The sequence below is a fragment of the Typopeltis vanoorti genome, chromosome 5 (genome assembly GCF_054136105.1).
Source record: "Typopeltis vanoorti isolate ZY-2024b chromosome 5, IOZ_Tvanoo_1.0, whole genome shotgun sequence".
Lineage (NCBI taxonomy): Eukaryota > Metazoa > Arthropoda > Arachnida > Uropygi > Thelyphonidae > Typopeltis > Typopeltis vanoorti.
In genome coordinates this window covers 60,824,015-60,848,909 of record NC_143553.1, presented here as the reverse complement: position 1 = coordinate 60,848,909, position 24,895 = coordinate 60,824,015, and the positions used below count along the sequence as shown (strand labels likewise).

The 24,895-nt window shown below is 34.8% G+C and overlaps 1 protein-coding gene across 1 annotated transcript in view; it reads left to right on the top strand.

Moving 5' to 3' along the window:
* The window catches only part of LOC150106464 (rRNA N(6)-adenosine-methyltransferase ZCCHC4), a 119,986-nt gene that overhangs the window by 87,185 nt on the left and 7,906 nt on the right, over positions 1-24,895 (top strand). The window contains exon 7 of the mRNA XM_090392457.1: positions 8,135-8,210. Coding sequence (XP_090248583.1) covers positions 8,135-8,210 — 76 coding nt within the window. The remainder of the gene's footprint in view (positions 1-8,134; positions 8,211-24,895) is intronic.

Below are 24,895 nucleotides of genomic sequence, written 5' to 3'. Positions count from 1 at the left end.
CACCATCAGGACTTTTAGGAGAAACAATAGCTTCCTGCTTCGTCCTCATTTACTATATGTAGTGCCTGCGTGTACGTGTCTTTATTGTAAGTTTCTTTCCAGGATTATTCTTGTAAATATCTTACTGACCATGCTCAGCAGATTCTTCTCCAATTTTTACATTCTGTGATATCACCTTTTTTGGTACTTTGACTAGTATTCCTATATCCCAGTCCTTTTGGTTATTTTTCTTTCTCCCATATCTCATTTATCAGTGGATGTAATATCTCTGTTGAAAATTTAATGACTGTTTTAATTAATTCCTGCTGCCTTTCCAGTTTTTTAGCTTCTTTATTGCTATTTCTCCTACATTTATATTTAGTGTCTTATTTATTTCTCTACATTTATATCTAGAGTCTCCATTTCAATGTTTTCTGGTAGTATTTCTTCATGTGTTGTAGATTTATTTCCCAATACTTCCTGAAAATATTCAACCCAAATTTTTTTTGTTTTTTCCCTGGTCAGTAAATTTCCATATTTAACTTTTATTTGATTTTCTTTTCTCGTGTTTTTCCCAGTTATTTTCCTTGTTATCTCATATAGTTTCTTAGTCATAGTTCCTTGCAACTTGCATACATATATATTTATGTATGTCTTTGTGTTTAAACAGAGTGTCTCCTATTATCAAGTTATTGAAGAGGCAGAAATCTTTTAATATTGTTCCATTTTCATTTTCAACTCTTAGTCCTTCGTTTCCCATAATTGCTTCATATCCACTATTATCTTTACCCAATTTTGCATCGCCCAGAAGCAAAATTATGTCTCTTCTACTAGTCATATCTATCTCTTTCTGTAGTAGTTCATGGAAATCTTCTTTTTCCCTTAAATCAGCATTGTTTGTGGGGGCATGTATATTTATTATTGTAACATTTTTATACCTTGTTTTAAATCTAGCTCTTATCATGCTTTCTGATATTGGTTTCCATTCTAACAATGCCTTTCTTGCCTCCTCTGACACAGCACCTTTATTATGTTCCTCATCTTCTGGGTTTGCCAGAGTATATGATATGTTTGTTTCAAGATAATTTGACTTCACAAATTCCATTCCATCTGGTTTCGCTAAGTCCCAGGATTTGTATGTGGTATCTGTTCATTTCTCTTACTATTTGGTGTTGTGCTTTACCAGTCTTGTACATTGCTCTGATGTTCCAGCATCCAATTTTTGTCACATGTTTGGGTGTGAAGATATTCCTTCCAGTTTTCTGCCTGTTGGCATCTCAAATGAACTTTCACCAGCATGCATCATCATCATCTTTGGTGGTTTTTCAGCAACATAAGTCCAATTTCTTTCATTTCTTGAGGTTTCTGTAGCAGTTTTTTTTTTTTTTTTGTGTGTGTATTGTCGTTGCTAGCCATAAGTGCATCCCTCCTCCTTTCTCATCCAGGCTTGGGACCGGCAATGGCAGACTTCTAGTTGAAGTGACTATGGTTAATTTGTTTCTGTTATCCTTAACCCTTTTTTACATACCTATAAGTTTTTCAGATTAACCTTCGCATGTCTTAGTTAGTTGTAATTAAAATTTTACTTTGCAGTCTTTGACGATGTAGGTAATGTTAATTGCTTATCCCAGAATTATTTGGAATAAGGGCAAGGAATTCTTGGCATTGGTTAGCTCAACTTAGCCAAAAGTTATAGGCATTAGTGAGACAGTTGATTGACTGTGGATGGTATAGTCATAGAGATAGAATGCAAAGGATATAGCATTTTCAGATAGGACACAGGTAAGAAGGGAGGGAGGGGTTTTGGTAATAATAGAAGAATTTAAGCCAAAAAGAGATATACATCAGGAGGACAGGGTTGCAGAGTGCAATTCATTTGAGGCTATCTATAAATATATACTTGGTTGCTGCTATAATCTGGGAGGAGTAAAGGCAAATATACATGACATGCATTGGTAAATTAGCACTTGAGTGCAAGTCGAGTTATTATGGGGGATTTCAACTGTGGGAACATAGATAGATAGATAGATAGGAGGAATGGTCACAGGGAAAAAAGGAAATGGAATTTATACAGCTGCTTAGAGATAATTACCTGAGATAGTATGTAATAGATGGGATATGAGGTTAGATTTGAGAGTGTTAGATCTGGTCATTGCATCAGAGAACTAAACAGTAATCAATCTAGTTCACATGCATAATTAAGAAGCGATATATGTGGAATTACAAATTAGGTGATTACGAAAGCTGAGGAGTCAGCTTTCTCCAGTGGCAATAAGAATACGGTTGTGTGGTATTTGTTCATAAAGGGTTGTTTGATAAAAGCACTTTCAAACTGTATACAAGAGTCAGGAGGGATAAATCGGGTAGGAGTTAGATGGATGAATAGCATCATTAAGTAGGAGTTGCAGAAAAAAGTTTTGGAAGGAGTATAAAGAAAAAGGTGATCAGCATGCCCATGAGCAGTACAAGGCATAGGCCAGAAGGGTGACCTGTATGGTAAAGAAGGCCAAAGCTGATTATGAAAGGAAGCTAGCTAATGAGCCAAAAGAAATCGTAAAGAGCTTTTTTAGCTACATGACATTTACTTGTCACTCACATAGTGAAACAAAATTGAAAAGAATTGGTGCAAGATCCCTTAATTTTCCCATTGCCAAAAACCTGGTGCATTGTCCTGATGAAAGATGATTTTTTTCTTCTGCAAACCGGTCTTTTCTCACGAATTTTTTTTGTCATAGAAGGATGACTTGAAAAAGGGCTGATGGTGGGGGGATATCAGAAGCAAACCAAATAGTTCAGTTACTAACTGATCATTTTGCAAGAGTACTCTAGGTGGTGATATCACAATACTGGATGTGATATTGATAATGGGAAAACAGAGACTGAAGAACTGGAGTGCTTAAAATATTGCAGTACCTTATTGCAAACATACTTATGGGATTGGATGATATATTGTTCCCTGTATTATAAGATTATCAAGGGAATTTGCACCTCCTCTGAAGGAAAGACAGCAAAAAAAAAGTCTTATTGCATAAAGGAAGCTCCAAGATAGCAGTAGCAAATTTTAGGCCAATCTGCATCTCAGGAGTGTCAGTTAAGGTATTGGAAAAATTGGTAAAAGACAGAATTCAGGACTGGGTGGATAGAAATATGATACTCTATAAGGGACAATATGGTTTTGTGAAGGGCAGGTCTTGCCTTAGTATGCTTACTTTTTATAATAAAGTGATAGTGGAGTTGGATAAAGAAAATGGCTACTCTGTAATACTGCCAGACTTTGCAGGGGCATTTGACATGATTCCACATAGAACACTGTTGCATAAATTGGAGCAAATGCGAATGGATATGAAGCTTGTATTATGGATTAGAGGGTGGCTAATGGATAGATATCAAAGAGTGATTTATAGAAATTCTGGACTTTACAACCATGTTATAAATAACTCTTTTAAATTCCCAATGTGTCGATCTTCATATTAATATCATCATCATCTGGAGCATATACAAATATACAGGAAAAGCTAAGTTACATTACATACAGTAAGTTAGAGAAACAATGATTTGATCATAGGTTATTCTACTGGCATGACCTCTAGTGAAAAAAAAAAATTGAATTAATTAGAAACTACATCAAGCTAAATTCTATTTATGATAACATGAATAAACATTCTTTCTTATAGATAGTTTTCTTTCAGTAACAATGATGTCCTATTTTTAGCATTACAATTGTTATTTTTGATTTAAGATCCTGGATTAACTTCAGTCCTGTTTTTAGTTACTCTTAGAGAGGAAGGTTCTGTGGGTCAAATATGTGCCATCCATATGTTTGGGATTTTTAGACCATCATTATTGTTCACATTGGGGTGGTTGATAATAATCTCACAGGCTTCCTTAAATTTGCGTTCATACCATGTTTTCGTATGATGTAGACAATTAGTGCTTTTCCAGTTAATTCTATGTAAGGTGTTCAGGGCATGATCAGCAAGGCCAGCTTCACCATAATTATTATATTTAATGTGTCGTTTATGTTCTTTTTGTCTGATAGGAATTGGGCGTCCTGTTTCCCTTATATATGGTATGTTACAGGTGCAATAAATACGGTATACTACAGGGTGGGCCAGTGGAGGGAGTGGGTCTTTGGATGAGTTGAGTAAGATTTTTAATTTTGCAAGAAGTTTAAAGGTGGCTTTGAGGTTGTATTTTTGTAGTATTCTGTTTATTTATCTGATGTCCCTTTAATGTAAGGAATAGTTATAGTTTTATTGTAGTCTGGTTTGTCTTTGTTTTTTATTGAGGTCTTGTAGAGAATTTTGTTAATAGTGTTTTGGCTATTACTGAGAGGAACCAAGTACTGAGCCCTGTGGTGCACCACAGGGCTCAGTACTTGGTTCCTCTGTTGTTTAATTTGTACATCAGTGATATAGGAAATGATCTTATTGGAACTATTCAGTTGTTTGCTGGTGATGCAAAACTAGAAAGAGTGATAGTCAAAGGTTATGCAAAGATAGTGCACAATAACTGAAATAGACCAGTAAGTTATTGTGCACTATATAGTAGACCAGTATGGACAAAGGTAAATTGGCTGCCAGTTTAACTTAGCCATGTATAATTATGGCAATGCACTTCATGAAGAAGTGATCACAAGCTATGTACTATATTGGAGCTAAACTGCAGTGATGTAGGAGTTGATTGTGGACAGGGAGTTCAAGTTTAGAGGACATGTTACAAAGGTTGCCAAAACAGCACATCAGATTATGTGGTTGTCCTTATCACTGACTAGCAAGAATAAGGAGGTTATTGTTCCCCTTTGTAAGGCTTAATAAGACCATACCTAGACTACTGCGCACAGATCTAGTCACCTAGACTCTGTGGGGATGAAGTGGTGGAGAGGATCCATAGGCAAGTGACAAAGATTGTGGAATGTTCCCTATGACAATTAAGATCTATGGACTTCAAAAATTAGCTGAGAGGTGATAAAGAGAAGCTATAGAAGCATAAGTTATTAAAGGGATTTTATAAGATTCAAACTGAAAGCCTTTTGCATTACTTGGCAGGAGAACAAGGGAAATCATCCCTGGAAGTTATGTAAGAGTATGGTTATCGAGGATGTTAGGATGAGATTTTTTGCTTGGAGGACAGTGAATGGTTTACCAGAGGTAGTTGTGAGTGCTTCATCAGTGAATGAGTTTAAGGAGAGATGTGATAGACACTGTGTGAATAATCGCTAGTGTATGCATAATTGGTCTTCCACATTGAGTTTCTGACTCCATGGAGATCCCTTGTAATGATAATGATGCCTAATGCTAGACTAGTTAATTAGCATTAGTCATATTGTAGCTTACAATAGTATGGTGCTAGTTGCTTTGAATGTAGTGTATGTGTATATGATATATATTGATGCATTTATCAAGATGACCTTAATGTAAAATTCAAAACATAGAAGATAACTTTAATAATAATAATTTTAATGTTAGTTGAGTCCATACATCTAATGTAATGAGTGCTATTCACTTCACTGAAAGAAAGGACATGACATCTGTGATATGAAAATGTATACGCTATTTAACATAAACAGTATTACAGAAAGAATCTGTTTAAACGATTGGCTACACTATTTTGCCTCTCTTGAGAAACAGATAATAAAAATGCATTTATTCACTCTTTTGATAATCTTATTGTTACTTTATTTTGTTTATTCTTGTTGATTTTTGGTAGGTAGGTTATTCCAAACATTTAAAAAAAAAAACCTTTTTTGCAAATATTTACATCATACTGTTCTGCTGATCTTGTTTTGTAAATTCAAAGGCAAAAGACAGTGAGAAAGTTTTTTTTAAAAAAAAAATTGTCATTCCAATCTAAGACCAACTGGATTATTATGCTTGAAAACAAACGTTTAATAATGTCTCTCATCGAAATGGAATTCAGTTGCTTTGATAACACCAGAAATCATTGATCAGAAATCAATGTGGTATTGGATGACCGGTGTGAGTCAAAGTGCGTGAAATTGCCGAGACTATACGCATTTTGAAGAATGTGTAGGATATATGTAAGTAACATATAGTAAACTATTCAGCTGTGTACCATAGTTCTTGTTGCATGGATATTTATATTTATTAATTAGCTTGGTATCTTGTTCATAATGATTTAGGACATTTTTTGTATAATATTAATAACTAATTATGTTTTTTTGCCTTTTGTTTTTATTTGTTTATGTCCTTGCTGGCAGAGCACCTTCATTTAAGATGAAAAGGTGTACTTTAAAGTAAAAAGTATAATTACTTAACAGTTTTTTCTAAAAGTTCTGAATAAGTCAGGTCATCCATTCTCATGTTGTTTTAATTGTTTCAAGTGGATGGGTGGATTGATGACAGAAATGCCAAGGGCTAATATCTGCTGTTTGCTTGTGAACACTAAGAAGTGCGAGGGTGGTCTGAAAAGTTCTTGGCCTCAACCATAGATGGCAACACTATCGGCATTGAAAATCGGCAAAATTTTTTTTTTCTAAGTTGAGTTTCTAAGCAATTTCACATGTATAAAATTCTTTGTACATGTGAAATTGCAATTCATTCTATCAAGTAGTTTGTTTTATACAGCTGTCTGAAGCAAAAGTGTTGTCTGTATCCCTTGAAATGGATAAAATTGAGTATTGTGTGGTTATAAAATTCTTTGTAAAAGGTTTAATCCCAAAAGAAATTCATTCGAAGTTCATAAAAGTTTATGGGCACTCTTCTCCTTTATTTTCGACAATTGAGAAATGGGCTGCCGAGTTTAAACATGGCCATACACTTTGTAGATGATCCATGTGACGTCCAAAACGTGTAACAACACCAGAAATCATTGATCAAGTACACGATATGGTATTGGATGACCGGTGAGTCAAAATGCGTGAAATTGCTGGGACTCTATGCATTTTGAAGAATGTGTAGGATATATTTTGCATGAAGAATTGCAAATGAAAAAGCTTTGCACAAGATGGGTGCTGCGCTTGCTCACAGCAGATCAAAAACACACTCACATGAAAATCTCTGAACAATGCTTGGAGTGTTTTAAAAGAATAAAACTGAATTTTTGGCGTCGAGATATTACTATGGATGAGACTTGGATTCACCATTAATTGCACCAGAATCCAAACAGCAGTCAAAACAGTGGACAGAAGCCAGTTGTTCAGCACCAAAGAAGACAAAGTTAGTTCCATCAGCAGAAAACGTCGTGGCATCGGTGTTTTCGGACGCTGAAAGCATTTCGTTTATTAATTATCTTGAAAAGGGGTGAAACAATAACCAGGGAATATTATTCCAATCTTTTAACCAGACTAGACGAAAAAATTCATAAGAAAAGACACAGTTTACAGAAGAAAAAAAAATCATCTTTCATCAGGACAATGCACCTGCCCACAAAGGTGTTTTGGCAAATTGGAAAATTAAGGGCTCTGCACTATGAATTGTTGGAACATTCATCCTATTCCCCAGATTTGGCTTCCTCTGACTTCTCTCTCTCCTTCCAAAACTAAAACTCTTCCTTGCTGGTCAGCGTGTTTTCCTTCGAATCAAGAGGTGATTGCAGCTATAGAGGGGTATTTTGCAGATCTTACCGAGAACTACTACAGGGACTGGATAATGGCACAGGAACATCACTGGAATAAATATATTAGTCTTAAAGGCGATTATGTCGAAAAATAAAAATAATTTTGAAATTATAAATTTGTTTTTTCATTGTTAGGCCGAGAACTTTTCAGACCGCCTTCGTACTTGAAGAGAACTAGAATAGTTTGGAAAGTTAGAACTTTTGTTTCCCCCTTGGTTTAACAATATATTTATAAATATATAATAAATATTATTTATTTATTAAATATAATAATATATTTATTATAATTTGAATTTTAAAAAATTTCATATTTAAATATTTCTTTTCTGGAAGCTACAAAATTTTAAGATGTAATAGAATTTTTATATTTAGTGATCTTTCATTTAACCACTGCACTTATCATGTCATTTGACTCAGCCCTTTTGTACCCTTTGTTCAGACCTGTGAATTGATTTCCAAACATCATAACTGAGAGATCACTATATAAAGTTATTTACCATAGAACATAGTTAAAAGGTTAGATTTTAGTTAATAATAAGCTACTTTGAAACATATAGATATCCTTGAATTGTTGTAGGTTCTGTACAAAATGTCAACGACATGTGGCCAAAGAAAATAAACACTGTGAAGAGTGTCAAACTTGTACCTCTAAGGTAAGTAGTAATAGCTCTTTTCTGAGTTCATGAAATCAACATGGACTTGGTAGGTAACCAACTGAAAAAAGGTGAAAAATTGAATAATATATTGTTTTTCCGAGAGGAAAATATTGTTGTCTTTGCCTTTTAGGGAAGGTTATCCAGGAGGAAGTAACACAGATGCCTGTGGTACTCGCTCCAGCAATGAACAAGAAATCTGGATTCCTTTGTTCTTATTCATATCAGGCCTCCTCACTAGGCTGTGGACATGAGCTCTGGAAAAGTCTTGAGTGTCTCATGCAGTTACTTTTGATATTTCCAAGGCATTTGATTGAGGCCTTCTTTCCAAACTTCCATCTTATGATCTCCTTCCTTCCAGTTTTGAGAATAGATTGGAAATATCAAAAGCAACTATGTGAAATTCTTGAGGCTTTTCCATAGCTCATGTCCAGAGTCTAGTGAGGAGGCCTGCTATTGAATAAGAACAAAGGAATCCATGACCTGAATGACCAGAGAGAAAGCTAGCAATCCATTCAGAAATGGAATGAGGAGACCATAAGACAAATTCTACATTCTTTTATACGTGTATTCCATTATACATTCTATTCCAGTTGATTAAACTTTTTCTAACCTTTCTTTGCCCTCCAGAGATCAACTGGTTTCTCAGTTGATCTCTGCCACAGCTAAGTAAGATTACATTATCAATTTCCTGATATCTACCCTCAAGGAGTATTCAGACTACTATGACATTACTACATGATTAAATTTACATTATTAATAATCTCCCATCAACAGTTTTCCTCTGAATTAGTCTATTCCTTTTCAGCACTCCGATATTGCCATTTTAACATTTTATTCTTCTAAGGCACTTCTGACTGAATGATTCCATCTAGACCTTAGTCTTCCTCTTTCCTGCCATCTTGTCATCAAACAACTGTTTTGCTTTTCCTCTTCCATTCTATTTAAGTGATCAATACCACCTTAGATTAGTCATGCTCACACATTCTTGAATTCAATCAATGTCAAGTTATTTCCTAATGTCTTCAATTTTGATATGATTCTGCCATTGATGCCATCTGTTCAGGCACTTTATTTTTCTAAGAACTCTCATATATGTGGTCTCTAATCTTTGATTAAATGCTTTATTTCTAATCCAACTCTCAGATCCATACTTAAAACTGGTTTGAACACTTTTCTTTACTGCTAGTTTAGTGTTTTTACTAATTTCTCTCTTATTCGATATAACTTTATTCGACTAGCTCCCCCACCATATCATCTTTATTTATTCTGCTGTCTATTTTCAGATTTAACTTACCATCTTCACTAAAAACTGTGCTAAATAGCGAAATATTTTATTTGTTCTATAATATATGATCTCCATTCAGAATGCAGCTGAAGTTTTCTGTGCTTCTGCCTATTTTCATAGTTTTGGTTTTTTTTATTGTTAATTTTTTCATGCAAATTTGTTGCAGCTGTTATTCAGTTTACTTAGAGTCCTGGAGACCTGCACTGGATGTGTTTAGGAGTACAACATCAGCATAAGGCAAGCAGCTAAGTTTGATATTACCAATTCTAATATCAGATTTAAAGCTTTTTTTTTTTTTTTTCATAATGTGCATCCTTCCTTGCCTTACACCTAATTTTACATCAAACCATCTTCCTGTATTCCCTTCAATTCTAACTACTGATAACTTAAATATAGACTATGTACTGCCCTATATAATGTTCCATTTAACCCCATATAACTGTAGTGTTTTGAAAAGCTTTTCCCTGAGCAACTTGTCATATGCCTTTTCCCCGATCTACAAAACTTAAATACAGATCCTTGTCATATTATCATGATTTCTCTACTATTTGTTGTAAAGTCAAAATATGATCCTAACAACCTCTGTTCTCCTAGTTTCTCTTCCACAATTCTTCTCAACCCTTTTTCAAATATGCCTGATAAATCTTACCTGGAACACTTAGTAGAGAAATGCCTCTGTAATTCTCACATTTAGTTTTATTCCCTTTTTATAGGTGGGAACTATGAGAGCTCTACTCCATTCATCTGGAATTTGTTCTTCTGACCAGGCCTTCTGAATTATGCAATGTAGTCACTGTAAAATTTTTTATATCATATTTGAGCATTTCTGCTTGAATATCATACTCCAGTTGCATATCACATTTCAGATTTTTGATGGCTTTTTCTACTTCAAGTATTGATATACAATACACACTCGATTTAACAGACAAAATTTCCAGTCTGTATGTCACGCAAAAATTAAACCCTGGTAATTTTAAAATGCTTTTAACCAAGATTTGCTTATAATTAAATTAAGAGGTTATTTTTTGTTATTAATTTCCTGTTATTTTTAATAAATTTTGGTGAATAGGCCATCATATGTTGGAAAAAAACACTGTAGTAATTTAGCCGACATAAATGAGTCACCGCTCATAAAACATGTTTGGCGAATGATTAGAAAGTGATCACACCAATCGCACTGTAATTGGTTCTTTTGTTGCATGGCGTAACTTTTTGTGGCAGTTTTATTACACACATTTTCGTATTTTTAGGGAGTTAATTATAAAAAAACAGCAGAATTCAAAAGTTCAAAAAAACTTGATAGTTTTATCAAAGCAGGATTGCCTCAACATCGAACATTAACTTATCTAAAAGTATGAAAATTGTGTGTAAATCAGTTTTTTTTTTTTGTTATTACAGTGCTAATATTGATAAAAATGCAGTATAATGTTACCGATATTTTTATTTAAAAAAATTCATGCTTTAACGGACACCCCATTAGTCTGTTAAATCGGGGGGTTTACTGTATTTCCTAATTGCATTTCTGATAAGTGTTTTCTATAACCATTGCTGTCAATTCTGGTTTCTTTTAGCAATCTCAAAGTAATTACTCCAGACATCTAGAATATCTTTATATTCAGTTTTCATGTCACCTTTGACAGTACTCCTCCTTCCATTTCTGAACTTTTTTCAACAGACTCCAGAACATTTTGTCACCTTCCTGATATTTATGTTCTATATTCTTACCAAAGTCTTCCCATGACTTATGTTTAGCTACTTTTGCATATAACTTACATTTTTCTCTGTATTCTTTTAGGGCATCTGCCAGCTTACTTGCTAGGAACTTTTAGTATGCCTTTCTTCTTTTCCAGGGCTGCTTCTTTAACTTCTTGTATCCACCATGGCATTCTTATTTTTCTATCCTTGCAGACATCATCATGTATCTCCTTAGAACTCTTTCATTCTTTCTTCAATAATGTTTGTATAGTTGAGTCTACAGTTCCTGTATAAGCTACTGAACTTTAATTATTTTAAAATCTTTTTTACATACTGTTATTTTCATTGTGGTATTCAGTTTTATTGTACTTTAAAAAAACCAAATGATTGTCACCTTCAATTTCAAATCCTCTGTATAGATCCTGAACCAGCATGAAGATAGCATATCACTATCAACAAGTTAATGAGGCATTTCTTGCTGTTTGTGTCTTCTTTCCATGTGAACTTGTTCACATCCTTTATGTTGGAACATGATGTTAATAATGACTAGTCCATATCCTGAGCAGAAATCCAGCAAATATTTACCATTATTATTAGCCTTCCTTTGTTTTTTTTTTGCCAAATTTTCCCCAAATATTTTTATATGCATGGTGGGATCACGTCTTACTCTACTGTTTAGATCTCCAAGAAGTACTACTTTGTGTAGTAGGGTTTCTCCTCCCTGAAATTTGAATTTTTAACATTGTATTTTAAAATTGACTGTAGAACTTGCTATTATAGTCAATAATACCAGTGTTAAGGCTATGAGGTTGTGGTACTGCTTGAAAATATGCATTTACACAATGTATATTTAGATTAACTACTTTATCCTAAAAAAAAAAAAAATGAAAGCTTGTATGGTTAGGTTTGTGGACCTGTATGTGCCAGACTATTAGCAAGTCTTTGAGTAGTCAAGAAGCTGGCATCGGAAGATTGGTTAGATGGTAAACTTTTAGCTTCCCTTTTTGTTTTGTTTGGTAACTTGCTAGAAAAGCTTGCTTCTATGTTGTAAAACAGATGTCAGATGAATGACTACTTGTAAAGGTGATATAGTTTGTGTGTTAATTATTATTACGTGCCACCTCCAAGGAGTCCATTGAGGGAGGGCACCTACTCTACAACTTTCAGTTTCCACCACCACCATTGACTGCCCACCACCATTCGTATTTTCACAAACATCCATGTCCACAGCAGAATTAAACCTGCAGCCTTGTCTGGCTGGAGAGCAGATATGCTAACTGATTGGTTAGTGTATCTGCTTTGTTTTTAGTACAACTGGGAGCACTGTCTGGACTAGGGAACTTAATATTATTATCATGACCAGAGCTCAATGAATATGCTCAACCATGGCAAGTAGCTGTAGACTGGCCAAAATAAAATATTTTTATTTAATAAGTAAAAACTTTCTAAACAAAAAAAGATTTTTCCCCCCCCATTTTAAGGAAACACACAAAACAATGTGTGCAATAAAAAGTGTCATACTAACAAAAATCAGTACCTATATTTCAGAAAAATCTCGATGTTTTACTATTCTTACTGTTCTCATTATTTATTGGCTTCTACTTGGAATAGCTCTCATACAATGCAAATGTTCTTCAAATAATGATACAGTACCACTGACCACTTTATGGCACGCTTATTGATTCAAGGATCTCCTCCCCCCATTTACAAAATGGGGGGGTTCCTTAAGTACATTTTTTTCATGGTGAGTAAGATTTTGTATAGTTTGTCAAGACCTGATCATAACTAGAGCATTTTTCTTATGTCCTTTTGGCAGGAAATGAGACGAGATGAGACAAGTGGGCAATTTGTTGGTATAGGTGAGAGCCAATTTACTTTTATTGTTTGGACAGCAAGTGGAGTTTTAAAAAATGATGCCAGAAGGTCTACCTTATCTTTAAGTGATGTCATCATTGCACCATCAGGATGTGAGAGGAAACAAATATGCACAGAAATTATGCCCAACAGCATTCAAGACTAGAAGGCAAACTTTTTTTCAATGTGGTCCTTACAAGATCTGTTTTGGCACATGCTGGACAATCATAACTTGTGTAGGAGTTGGGGGAATGAATTCCATCTTTGTACCAAGGCTTATAGATTGAGTTGTTTGAATAAAAAAAAAAAAAGAAAGAGCAGAAACAATAATTGAATATGTAACAGAGGTGTAGAAATTCTGTAAGTCATCCCAATGTGCACTGTTATACTACTACTATACAGGATTTCAAGCTGAGATTGGCTAGAAGGTTGATGTGCAGAAAAGGAAATATGTTTAAAATTGCCAAGAGGGGACTATTTCAGAATGTTGAGAAAAGTGGTGCATGTTATCTGGTAGGTAAGTAAGTGAAAATTTATGGTAAATCATCACTGATTGCAAATAGATTCCTTTCTTGTCTGAAATTAGATACAGGTTTGAATTATGAACATTGAAATCTCCAAGGAAAATAATTGCACAGTTTTGGTAATTAAACTGTATGAAGTTAACTTTGAGAGATAAACTGAGTCCTGCATGGTCATCTGAATTAGGGGAGCAGTGAGTGTGGGGAAGGAAATTTTTAGCCGGTGCAGATATATAATACAGGATTCAAAGTTTATTAACCTCTGGCATGGAATGTCAGCCGTGACAGAATTACATGTTCTGCTCTCTTTAAGGAAGGGATCAGTGATATAGTTAGGATAGCTGAGAACTGAGTTGTAGATGTCAATTGGGTTTGCCAAAGAATAAAATAACACATTGGGTTTGATGCCTTTAAATGTTGGTGTACATTACTGTTTGCATTAAGAGGTAAAGTGTCTTCCCTTGAATGTTGATGAAACAGAATAAGAAATTTTTTTTGGTATAGTATTTTTTTGTGGGATATTTATAATTGCAAAAATGCAAGCAATGACATATAGTAGGAGTGAAGGGATTGTGTGCATAACTATCACAGAGTTCTTGAACTGCAGTCCAAGGTGGCCTTGACAGTGCATCCTACTATACTCATACCCTCTGGATATGACCTGGAAGATTAAAAAATAGCAGGACTATTCACCAGCTAGTTAGGTAGCCTCTTGCCACATTACCATTATATTTGATCTCCATCTACTGTGGAGAGCATAGCAGTGTTTCATTAGGCCCATGAAAATTATCTTGCCACCCATAAACATATGCAAAGGTGGTGCCTAAAATGCTTATTCTTATTAATGCTGAACAGAAACTGAATTTAGTCTGAAAGTGGTGTACAGCAATTTCACCTACAAAAGATTGTTTAATATTCCTTTTGTCTATGAATTGTAATTTCAGAGAAAAAAACTGCTCAAAAATGTTCATTAGGATTGATGTAGCATGGGTGAATAATAAATAGGACCAAGTTATTATGAAATGCAAATTAATGCTGACTGATTGGAATTTTTAAGGGTTTGAGTCAATTGGTGGATTTATGGATGCAGTATCAAAGAGACATTGCCTGTGAATGTATCTATAACTGAGGTAGATGAGTGTTATTTTGCTACTGAGTTAAGATGGATTATGTTTAAGCATGTTATGTTTTCTCTTGAACAGAGTTCTGCAGTTTTTAAATATGTTTCAGAAATATTGTCCAAAACACAGGAGTTCTCTGCTGGACAAATTTGGGATTTTATTATGCGATACCTCCAAGAACTCATTAGGAGGGCACTCCACTCCATAGAACCATCTCCACTACGTAATCCTCCATCTAGACATGGTGCTATCCACCACCCACCAGTGTTTGTTTGTCTGTGAATTGTGTAAATTAGTTTTCACACTTTTGAGAATAAAAATGTTAGTGATTGTAGTCCTGCCTGGTGTTAAATGTAAGGCTGCATGATGCTTTTTTGAGAAATGAGATGGGAATTGAATTCATTATCAAATTCATGACATGTACTTTGAGGGGGGGGGGGATACAGGATATTATGTTAGTACTAGATGAAAAGTTACATCATTACTAGCTTCCGGTTGCATATAAGGCAGTTTTTACTGTATCAACGTAGATCATGGTCTTTCTCTAGGTCTTTTTTCCTGCCAGTCTGGAAAAGACCACTCATTTTGCTAATCTTTTCTCTCCTATTCTGTTTAAGTGATTGTACCACCTGAGATTAGTTGTGCTAACACATTCTTGAATGCCAACAATGTCAGGTTCCTTTTTAATATCATCAATTTTAATATGATATTGCCATTGATACCATCTGTGGTCTCCAGGCTTTGGTTGAATGTTTTATTTCAAACCCAGCTCTCAGATTTATAAGTTAAAATTGGTCTTAATTTACCATCTTCACTAAAAATTGTGTCTAAGTAACTGAAAAGTTTTACTTGTTCTATAGATTTTCAATTCAAGGATACAGTTGATATTTTCAATATTTCTTCCCGTTTTCATTTTCTTTGTCTTCTTATTGCTGATTTTCATACCAAATCTATTCCAACAGTTAATCAGGGAATCTTGCAAACTTGTACTGGATTTATTTAGAAGAATAACATCATCTGCATAAACTAAAGAGCTGAAATTAACATCAGGTTTATTACCACTTTCCTTCATAATGCAATGATGACTAACATGGGGGGATAATGTACATCCTGTCTTACACCTGACTTACAACTAAACTAAAGACTAAGTATTACTTGATAAAATGTCCCATTTACACCATATAACTGAAGCATTTTGTATAGCTTTCCTCTTGGCATGTTGTCGTATGCCTTTTCCAGATCAACAAAATTTAAATATAGATCCTTGTTATATTCCGATGATTTCTTAACTATTTGTCTTAAAAGTGAAAATCTAATCCTGAAAACCTCTATTTGGCCTAAATCCAGCTCGTTCTTTACCAAGCTTTCCTTCCATGATCCTTCATAGTCATTTCTCAAGTATACTTACATAAATCTCACCAAGAACACTCAGTAGGGAAATACATACCTCTGTAATTCTCATATTGTTCTATTTCCTTTTTTTTATAGATGGGTACTATGAGAGCTAGAATTCAGCCATCTGAATAATGCAGTGTAATCACTGTAAAACTCTTATACCTCCATATTGGAGCATAGAATATCATCTACTCCAACTGCCTTTTCACATTTCTCATGACTTTTTTTACTTCAAGTATTGATATGTATTCCTGATCACATGCCTGGTGAGCGTTTTTTACTGCCAAGCTGTCACTGCTTGTTTCGTTTAGCAATCTTTCAAAGTAATTACTCCATACTTCAAGGATATCTATCTCCAGTTTTTATGTCACCTTTATTATCTCTGATTTCTTTTATAGAAGTCTTTCTTCCATTTCTAAGCTCTTTCATTATCCTCCAGAATATTTTTCCACCTTCCTGATATTTATTTTCTTACTTTTGTTTAGCTAGTTTTACACACTGCAAATAAGTCAGCTTGTCTCTGTATTCTCTAAGAGCACAAGCTGACTTATTTTGCCAGAAACTTTCAAAATGCTTTCTACTTTCCCTTCACTGTCTCTTCAACTACCTGAGTCCACTATGGAATTCTGATTTTTCTCTATCCTTGCAAACCACCTTTCCGCATTCCTCTCTGGCTGAATCAGTCAATGATTTCCTTAGGCTTTGCTACTAAATCTCCATGGTTTGGTTCCTGTTTTTACACTCTTTCATTTTTGTCTTGAATAACATTGATGTATTTTAGTCTACAGTTCACATTTCAAAGCTGCTCAACTTTGATTTGTTTTAAAACTTTCTTATGCACTCTTCATTTCAATCTGAAATTCAGTTTCATCCAACTCAAAACTAAATGGTGATTACTTTCAATTTCAAATCCTCTGTATATTGTGCCTTGAACTAGTTGGGAAAATGTCACCATCACCTATAAAATAGTCAGTGAGACGTCTTATTTCTTGCAGCTTTTCTACACAATTTGTGCAACATTTTTATGTTGGAACATGGTGTTAGTAATAACTATTACTATTCTGTCCATGCCCTGAACAGAAATCGAACAGGTGCTTGTCTGTTTTCTATTCATTTTTCCAAATTTTCTATTCATATTTTCTATTTCATTTCCTACTTTTCTCTTTAGATCTCCAACAAGGACCAACTTTTCCTTTTTCATTATGCTAGTTGCTTTCTCTAATGCCTCAAAAAATCCACCACTTCCTTCTGTTTTACCATAGACACAAATAAGTGTCATTGTCTAGTTCCTCATTCTGATATTTTCCCACATCACTCTACTTGATATTGCCTGCTATTCAAGAAGATTATCCTCATATTTAGTGGTGAATATTATAGCTACTTCTTTTCCCTGATTGTTATTGCCTGAAAATAATATTTTGTATTTGTTATTTAAAAGGATATTGCCTGTTTGTCTTCTTTGTTCATTCACATCTATTATGTTGATACTGACTTTTTGCTCTTCGTCCTGATTCCCTGACAAAAATGACGTGGGGGTGAGGCTTATTTAACTGGGAACGCCCCAGATCAGTATGAAATTTTGCCATGTTCTTCCATTATTTTGCACTATGGTTCCAATAAGAATACAGTTTGGTCAGCTAAATCCCATGTTGTCAGAAGTCCTGGTTTGTTGTACACATTCCTTAAAAGGCAATGTGTAGGTCTCATCCCAGTTATACAGCTGTGACCCTTAAGTATACCCTGGGATTGAATTGGAGAATGGTATGCGTAGAATAGTATGAGCAGTTAATTAGGGAAAAGGAGACAGAAGATGAGAAGCTGGCTTAATAAGCTTGAAGTTGAACTGCATATGGATGTTGACTGGCAGCTGTCTCATTTTTTTTTATATGTTTAGAGGCAAGTGGAAGAATGTTGATGGCTAGTTTGGCAGAATAATTCCCATGAAAAATACATGTTGAATAGACATCAAGTGGAAGCAGAGTGTCTGTTAGAAAATTATTAGGAGAGTCTGAGAAATAGAGATCATCATCAAATTCCTGCCATGTACCCTCAAGGGGTATACAAGATATGATAGTAATGATGTAATTTTTTTTCATGTAGGACTAACTTCCTATCTACAATTTTCCTCCAAATCATTCTGTTACTTGTCAAGACTGCAACATTATCAGATCTTATATTTCTATCGTCTAAGGCACTTTGTACCGTATCAATCCACCTATATCTTGGTCTTCCTCTGGGTCATTTTGCTGCCAACCTGGCAGAGAACATTTGTTTTGCTAATCTTTCTTCTCATATTCTGTTTAAGTGACCATACCACCTGAGATTAGCTCTGCTAATGCATTCCTGGATGCTGACAATGTCAAGTTCTTTCCTAATATCCTCATTTTTAATATGATATTGCCATTGATGCTATCTGTTCATGCCTCTAATCTTTCTCAGGACTCACTTATCTGCGGTCTCTAGTCTTTGGTCAAGTGTTTTACTTCTGACTCAGCTCTCAGATCCATAAGTTAAAACTGGTTTGAACACTGTATTGTATACAGCTAATTTAGTGTTCCGACTAATTTCTCTCTTATTCCATATGAATTTATTCAATTGACTTCCTACCATACTAGCTTTGTTGATTCTGTTATCTATTTCCATATTTAACCATGTTCACTAAAAATCATGCCTAAGTAGCTGAAATGTTTTACTTGTTCCACAGGTTATCCATTCACAACACAGTTGACATTTTCAATGATTCTGCCTATTTTCATTGTCTTTGTCTTTTTATTGCTGACCTTCATACCTTATCTATTACAACAGCTATTCAATTTAGTTTGAGAATCTTGCAGACTTGTAGTAGCTTTATTTAGAAGTATAACATCATCCGCATAAAGCAAAGAGCTGACATTAACATCTCTAATTTTGATATCATGTTTAATACCACTTTCCTTCATAATGTACATCCTTGTCTCACACCAGATTTAACATTAAACCATCTTCCTGTACTTCCTTCAATTCTAACTGCTGACTTACATCTCAAATAAAGACTAAGTATTGCTTGATATAATGCCCCATTGACACCATATAACTGCAGCGTATTGAATAGCTTCTCTCTCTTGGCAGCTTGTCATATGCCTTTTGCAGATCGACAAAACTTAAATACAGATCGTTGTTCTATTCCCATGCTTTCTCGACTATTTGTCGTAAAGTGAAGATCTGATCCTGACAGCCTCTATTTGGCTTGAATCCAGCTTGTTCTTCACCAAGCTTTTCTTCCACAATTCTTCTCAACCGTTTCTCAAGTATACTTGCATACATCTTGCCAGGAACATGCAGTAGGGAAATACCTCTGTAATTCTCACATTCTGTTTTATTTCCCTTTTTATATATGGGTACTATGAGAGCTCTACTCCAATCATCGGGAATTCGTCCCTCTGTCCAGGCTTTCTGAACTAATAAGAGTCTTACAGTGCAGCCACCGTAAGACTCTTATACCACCATACTTCAGCATTTCTGGTCGAATATCATCTACTCCTGCTGCCTTTCCACATTTCAAGCCTTTGATGGCTTTTTCTACTTCAAGTATGGATATGTATTCTTGACTGCATGCCTGGTCAGTGTTTTTTACCACTGTGCTGTCATCACTGCTTGTTTCATTCAACAGTTTTTCAAAGTAAAAGTAATTACTCCATACTTCAAGGATATCTTTTTCTCCTGTTTTCATGTCACCTTTATCATCTGTAACTCCTTTTACAGTTACTCTTTCTTCCATTCCTAAGCTTCTTCAACAACCTCCAGAATATTTTGCCACCTTCTTGATGTTTATTTTCTATATTCTTGCCAAAGTCCTCCCATGACTTTTGTTTAGCTAGTTTTACACTGTGTTTAGCATTCTTGCATTTGTCTCTATATTCTCTAAGAGCACAAGCTTACTTATTTGACAGGAACTTTTGTTATGCTTTCTTCTTTAACTTCCTGTGTCCACCAGGGAGTTTTGATTTTTCTATCCTTGCAGACAACCTCACCACATGCCTCTCTGGCTGAATCAATCAGTGTTTTCTTGAAGGCTTGCCACTGAATCTCCAAGGTTTGGTTCCTGTTCTCAAACTCTTTGTGTATTTTAGTCTACAGTTCACATCTGAGAGCTGCTCAGCTTTTATTCACTTTAAAACTTTCCTACATGTTATTCTTTTCAATATGAAATTCAATTTTATCCTGCTCAAGACTAAATAGTGATCACTTCCAATTTCAAATCCTCTGTACACTCTGGTGTCCTGCACCAGGGAGAAAACGTCACTATTAACAATAACATAGTCAATGAGACTTTTCTTATTCCTAGCCTCTTCTCTCCTTGTGAATTTGTGCACATTTTATGTTGGAACATGGTGTTGGTAATAACCAGTCCATGTCTTGAGCAGAAATCCAACAGGTATTTGCCATTATTATTAGCTTTGCTCTTTTCTCCGAATTTTCCCAAAATATTTTATATGTCTGACAATCATTTCCTACTCCTCTATTTAGATTCCCAACAAGGACCAACTTTTCCTTTTTCATTGTGTCAGTTGCTTTTTCTAAAGCATCAAAAATTTCCTCCACTTCTACCTTAGTAGAATCCTCAGTGGGAGCATAGGCACAAATAAGTCTCATTGTCCGGTTCCCCATTCTCATATTTGCCCACATTACTCTACTTGAGACTGACTGCCATTCAAGAAGATTAGCCTCGTATTTTGTGTTGAATACTATGGCTACTCCTTCTTTTCCTTGATTGTCATTTCCTGAATATAACGTTTTGTATTTATTGCTCAGAAAGATCTCACCAGTTTTTGTCCTTTTTGTTTCAGTCACCCCTATTATGTCAATTTGGTACTTATCTAATTCCTCATCTGGCTCCATTTCTTTGCCATTCAGACTTCTTATGTTGATAATACCGATCTTTAACTCTGGTGATGTTGAGTTGGGGTTTGTTTTCAGATTTGTTCCAGTAGCTGACTTTTCAATGTTCACCCTGGTTCCCTGGCAAAAACAATGGGGGTCATGTTTAACCAGGCGACTCCCCTGCCGGCATGAAATTTTGTCATGTTGTACCATCATGTTTTATTTTGGTTTAACCGATAAGAATACAATTTGGTCGGCTAAATCCCAAATTGGCAGCCCATCCTCGTTCGTTCAGTATCCAAGTAGATATCCAACAGGGTGCACCATGAGAAGGTGAGGATTGGACATTAGGTAAGAAGCTCTGGTCGGTTCTCTGCATTCCTTTAAAGGCTATGTGGAGGTCTCCTCTCAGTTATACAGCTTTGACCTTTAAGCACCCCAGAAATAGAGATAAGGTCATTTATTAAGCAATTTCCTTTTCAGGAATAGTGTGAAATATTCTTAGAGAGGTTTTGAAGGTCTCTATCTGAAATGTGAGGACAGTATTATGGGCTAATTACATTAGAGATTTATTTAGTGTTAGGAGTTCCAAAAATTAATGTCTTAAACTTAAAATTAATGTCACAAAGGTGGTACTGAACTACCACCTTTGTGACTGGATCACTAGTTTCCTCTCTGGAAACTAGTCGCCTGCCTTGTGAACTTCTGGAACAACTATGTAAGTTACTTCAAATCTTTTGGTGATCACAAATTTGCATACAAATTAGATCTCAAGAAAAAGAATATCTTCATTTACTTATAGTAGTTAAAAGTAATTAAGAAGTTTTGATTTTGACACTGACCACGTAATATTAACTGCCGAAGTGAAGATAAAATTCAACAGGAAAAATAATATCAGAAAAGAAGAAAACATCAACTTAACAAAAATAAAAGATAGCTCAAGCAGAAGTTGATTTTTAGAACAGATGTGCTTGAAATTAAAACCCTCCATCTTACAGAACAGCGGAAAATTCTGGGAAGAAGGAAAAGAAACAGTGTTATCAATTGCAAAAGACACTCTAGGTTCCAAACCCAAAATAAACAAACAGTGGATAACCCAAGAAATCATAGCTACCATAGAAGAGAAAAGAGAGGCCAAGATACTTGTAAACCAACAAAACAATGAAGAGAATAGAGAAAAATAGAGAGCACTAAAAAATAAAGTTGATAACCTATGCAAAAGAGCCAAAGAAAAATGGTTAGAAGAAAAAGCTAAGAAATGCCAAGAAGCATACCAACAAAACAACCTAAAAGTCTTCCATGATACTGTAAGAGAAATTACAAAGGAATTCTCAGCAAAAGCAGTAACAATGATAAACAACAAGATGACTGAAAATGGGAATATTGAATATATAAGAAAAATCTGGTCAAACCATTTTAAGACTATCTTCCACCAAGGAAACAAAACTACAATGCCAACAATAGAAGAAAATAATGATCACCCAAAAATTTTACAAGAAGAAGTTAGATATGCAATAAAACAGATGAAAAACAATAAAGCACCAGGCATTGATACTATCCCTACTGAACTGTGGTCATATGGAGGCAGCATATCAATAGAATATTTAACAACCCTATTCAATAAAATACTACAAACAGGAGAGATCCCAGATGACTGGAGAACTGGAAAGATCATTCCAATATACAAGAAAGGAGACAAAAGAGACTGCAGAAATTACAGACCAATCAATTTACTCCCTCACACCTATAAAATATTCATAAGAATTATACAAAATAGATTAAAAACACCTACGAAGAAATGATAGGCATAGAACAAGCTGGTTTCCGAGGAAACTATTCAACAATAGACCAAATTTTCACATTGCACCAACTAGCAGAACTCAACTGGGAAGACCATAAAGAACTATATTGTTGTTTTGTGGACTTTAAACAAGCTTTCGATAACATCAACAGAGAAATCCTTCTCAAAATTCTACTAGAAAAAGCAATAGACAAATATATAATACAGTTTCTGATAAAATATTACTCTAAGACAAATGCAATAATTAAAAAGGACACACAACAGAACCCATAGAGATCCAAAAAGGAATAATGCAAGGATGCCCATTATCCCCATGCCTATTCAACATATATCTAGAAGAAGTTGTAAAGAAAGCAATAGACAATGAGCCTGGAATCAATGTCAACGGTTTAAACATAAATAATATCAAATATGCAGATGATCTCGTCCTTCTTGCAAGAACCCCAAATGAACTACAAAAGTTGATCAACAAGCTAAATGAAACATGTAAAACATATGACATAACAATAAATATACAAAAGACAAAAGTGATGAAAATAGGGAGGAACGGAACTACCATCTCAGCCACCCTAAATGGAGAACAATTAGAACAAGTAGACAACTTCATATACCTTGGATCAAAACTAACAGAAACAATAGATGAACTCAAAACAATCAAACACAGAATAGCGATAGGATGGACCACCATGGGAAAATTACAGGAAATCTGGAAAACAAACAAGATATCTAAACAAGCCAAAATCAAATTATATGAAGCAATAATTATACCAACAGTCATCTATGGGGCAGAAGCGTGGACAGTTAAAAAAAGAGAGGAGAAAAAACTGCTGGCATTTGAAATGAAATGCTTAAGAAAAATAAATAGAACAAGTTGGATAGAAAAGAAAACAAACATCACAGTCAGACAAGAACTATTGTGTAAAAAGACAATAGAAAAAATTAGAAAACAACAACTGAGATGGTTTGGACACACTGTACGCATGGATGCAGACAGACTTCCTAACGTCCTAATCAGTACTTTTCCAACTGAAAAAACAAGACCTGGAAGACCAAGAATTACCTGGCTGAAATTAATAAAGAACATCTCGGGATGCAGAACATATAAGGAACTTTTTCGAACAGCAAGGAATAGAGAAGACTGGAAGATCCTGCTCAAGAGAAGACTCAACCTGTCTTAGACGGAAGAGAAGAAGAAGAAGAGTTAAAAGTTGATATGCTGCTGCTTCTTGTGATGTTGCTGAGAAACTACCTGTATGTAGAAGAGTGGTTGCTGAGCTTCATAATCACTAACATCACTCCAAACCAGGAGAAGGGAAAAAATTGACTCTCGGTGAGCACTATAATAATAATAATGCCAAACACCATAAACCGGGGAAAGACTTTTGATAAGTTCCATGGATGTGCCAGTTTATGGTCAGAATGTAGTTGGAGGTATTATTGGTTAAGAAAATGATAACCATGCAAAGAAGGGAGGTAGGTGCATTATTTGGATAAGTTCATTGCTGATAAATGTTTTGATTTTGATATGAGTCAGAATTGTACAAATCAAGATCTTTCACTGTTGGATTAGTATCAAGTAGGATGATGTGGGAAAACATCAGAATGTGGAACTAGACAATGAGACTTATTTGTGCCTATGGTAAAACAGAAATAAGAAGTGAATTTTTTGAGGCATTAGAGAAAGCATGTCCTTGTTAGAGATCTAAAGAGAAGAGTAGGAAGTGATTACTAGACATGCAGAACTATTTTGGGAAAATTTGGAAAAAAAGGGCAAAGTTAAGAATGTTAAGTACTTGTTAGATTTCTGCTCAGGGCATGGACTAGTTATTACTAACACCATGTTCCAACATCAAAATGGGCACAAACTGATGTGAAGAAAAGATGCAAGAAAGAAGTCTCACTATGTTATAGGTAATAGCAACATTTTCCCAAGTTAAGGGAGTGATAAAAACAAAAAAAAAAATTCTCAGAATGAAAATTCAGTTTTGGAAGATTATGAATTGATAGGATTATTGGGGGGGGGGGGGGTCGTGAGGTTTAAAATTCCGTTATTATGAAGAGTAAATGTGGTTTTGAGGCTTAAAGATAGAAATGAACTTAAGTGAAGTTTTTTTTTCTTTAGAAGATTAATATGAACAAGACAAAATGCA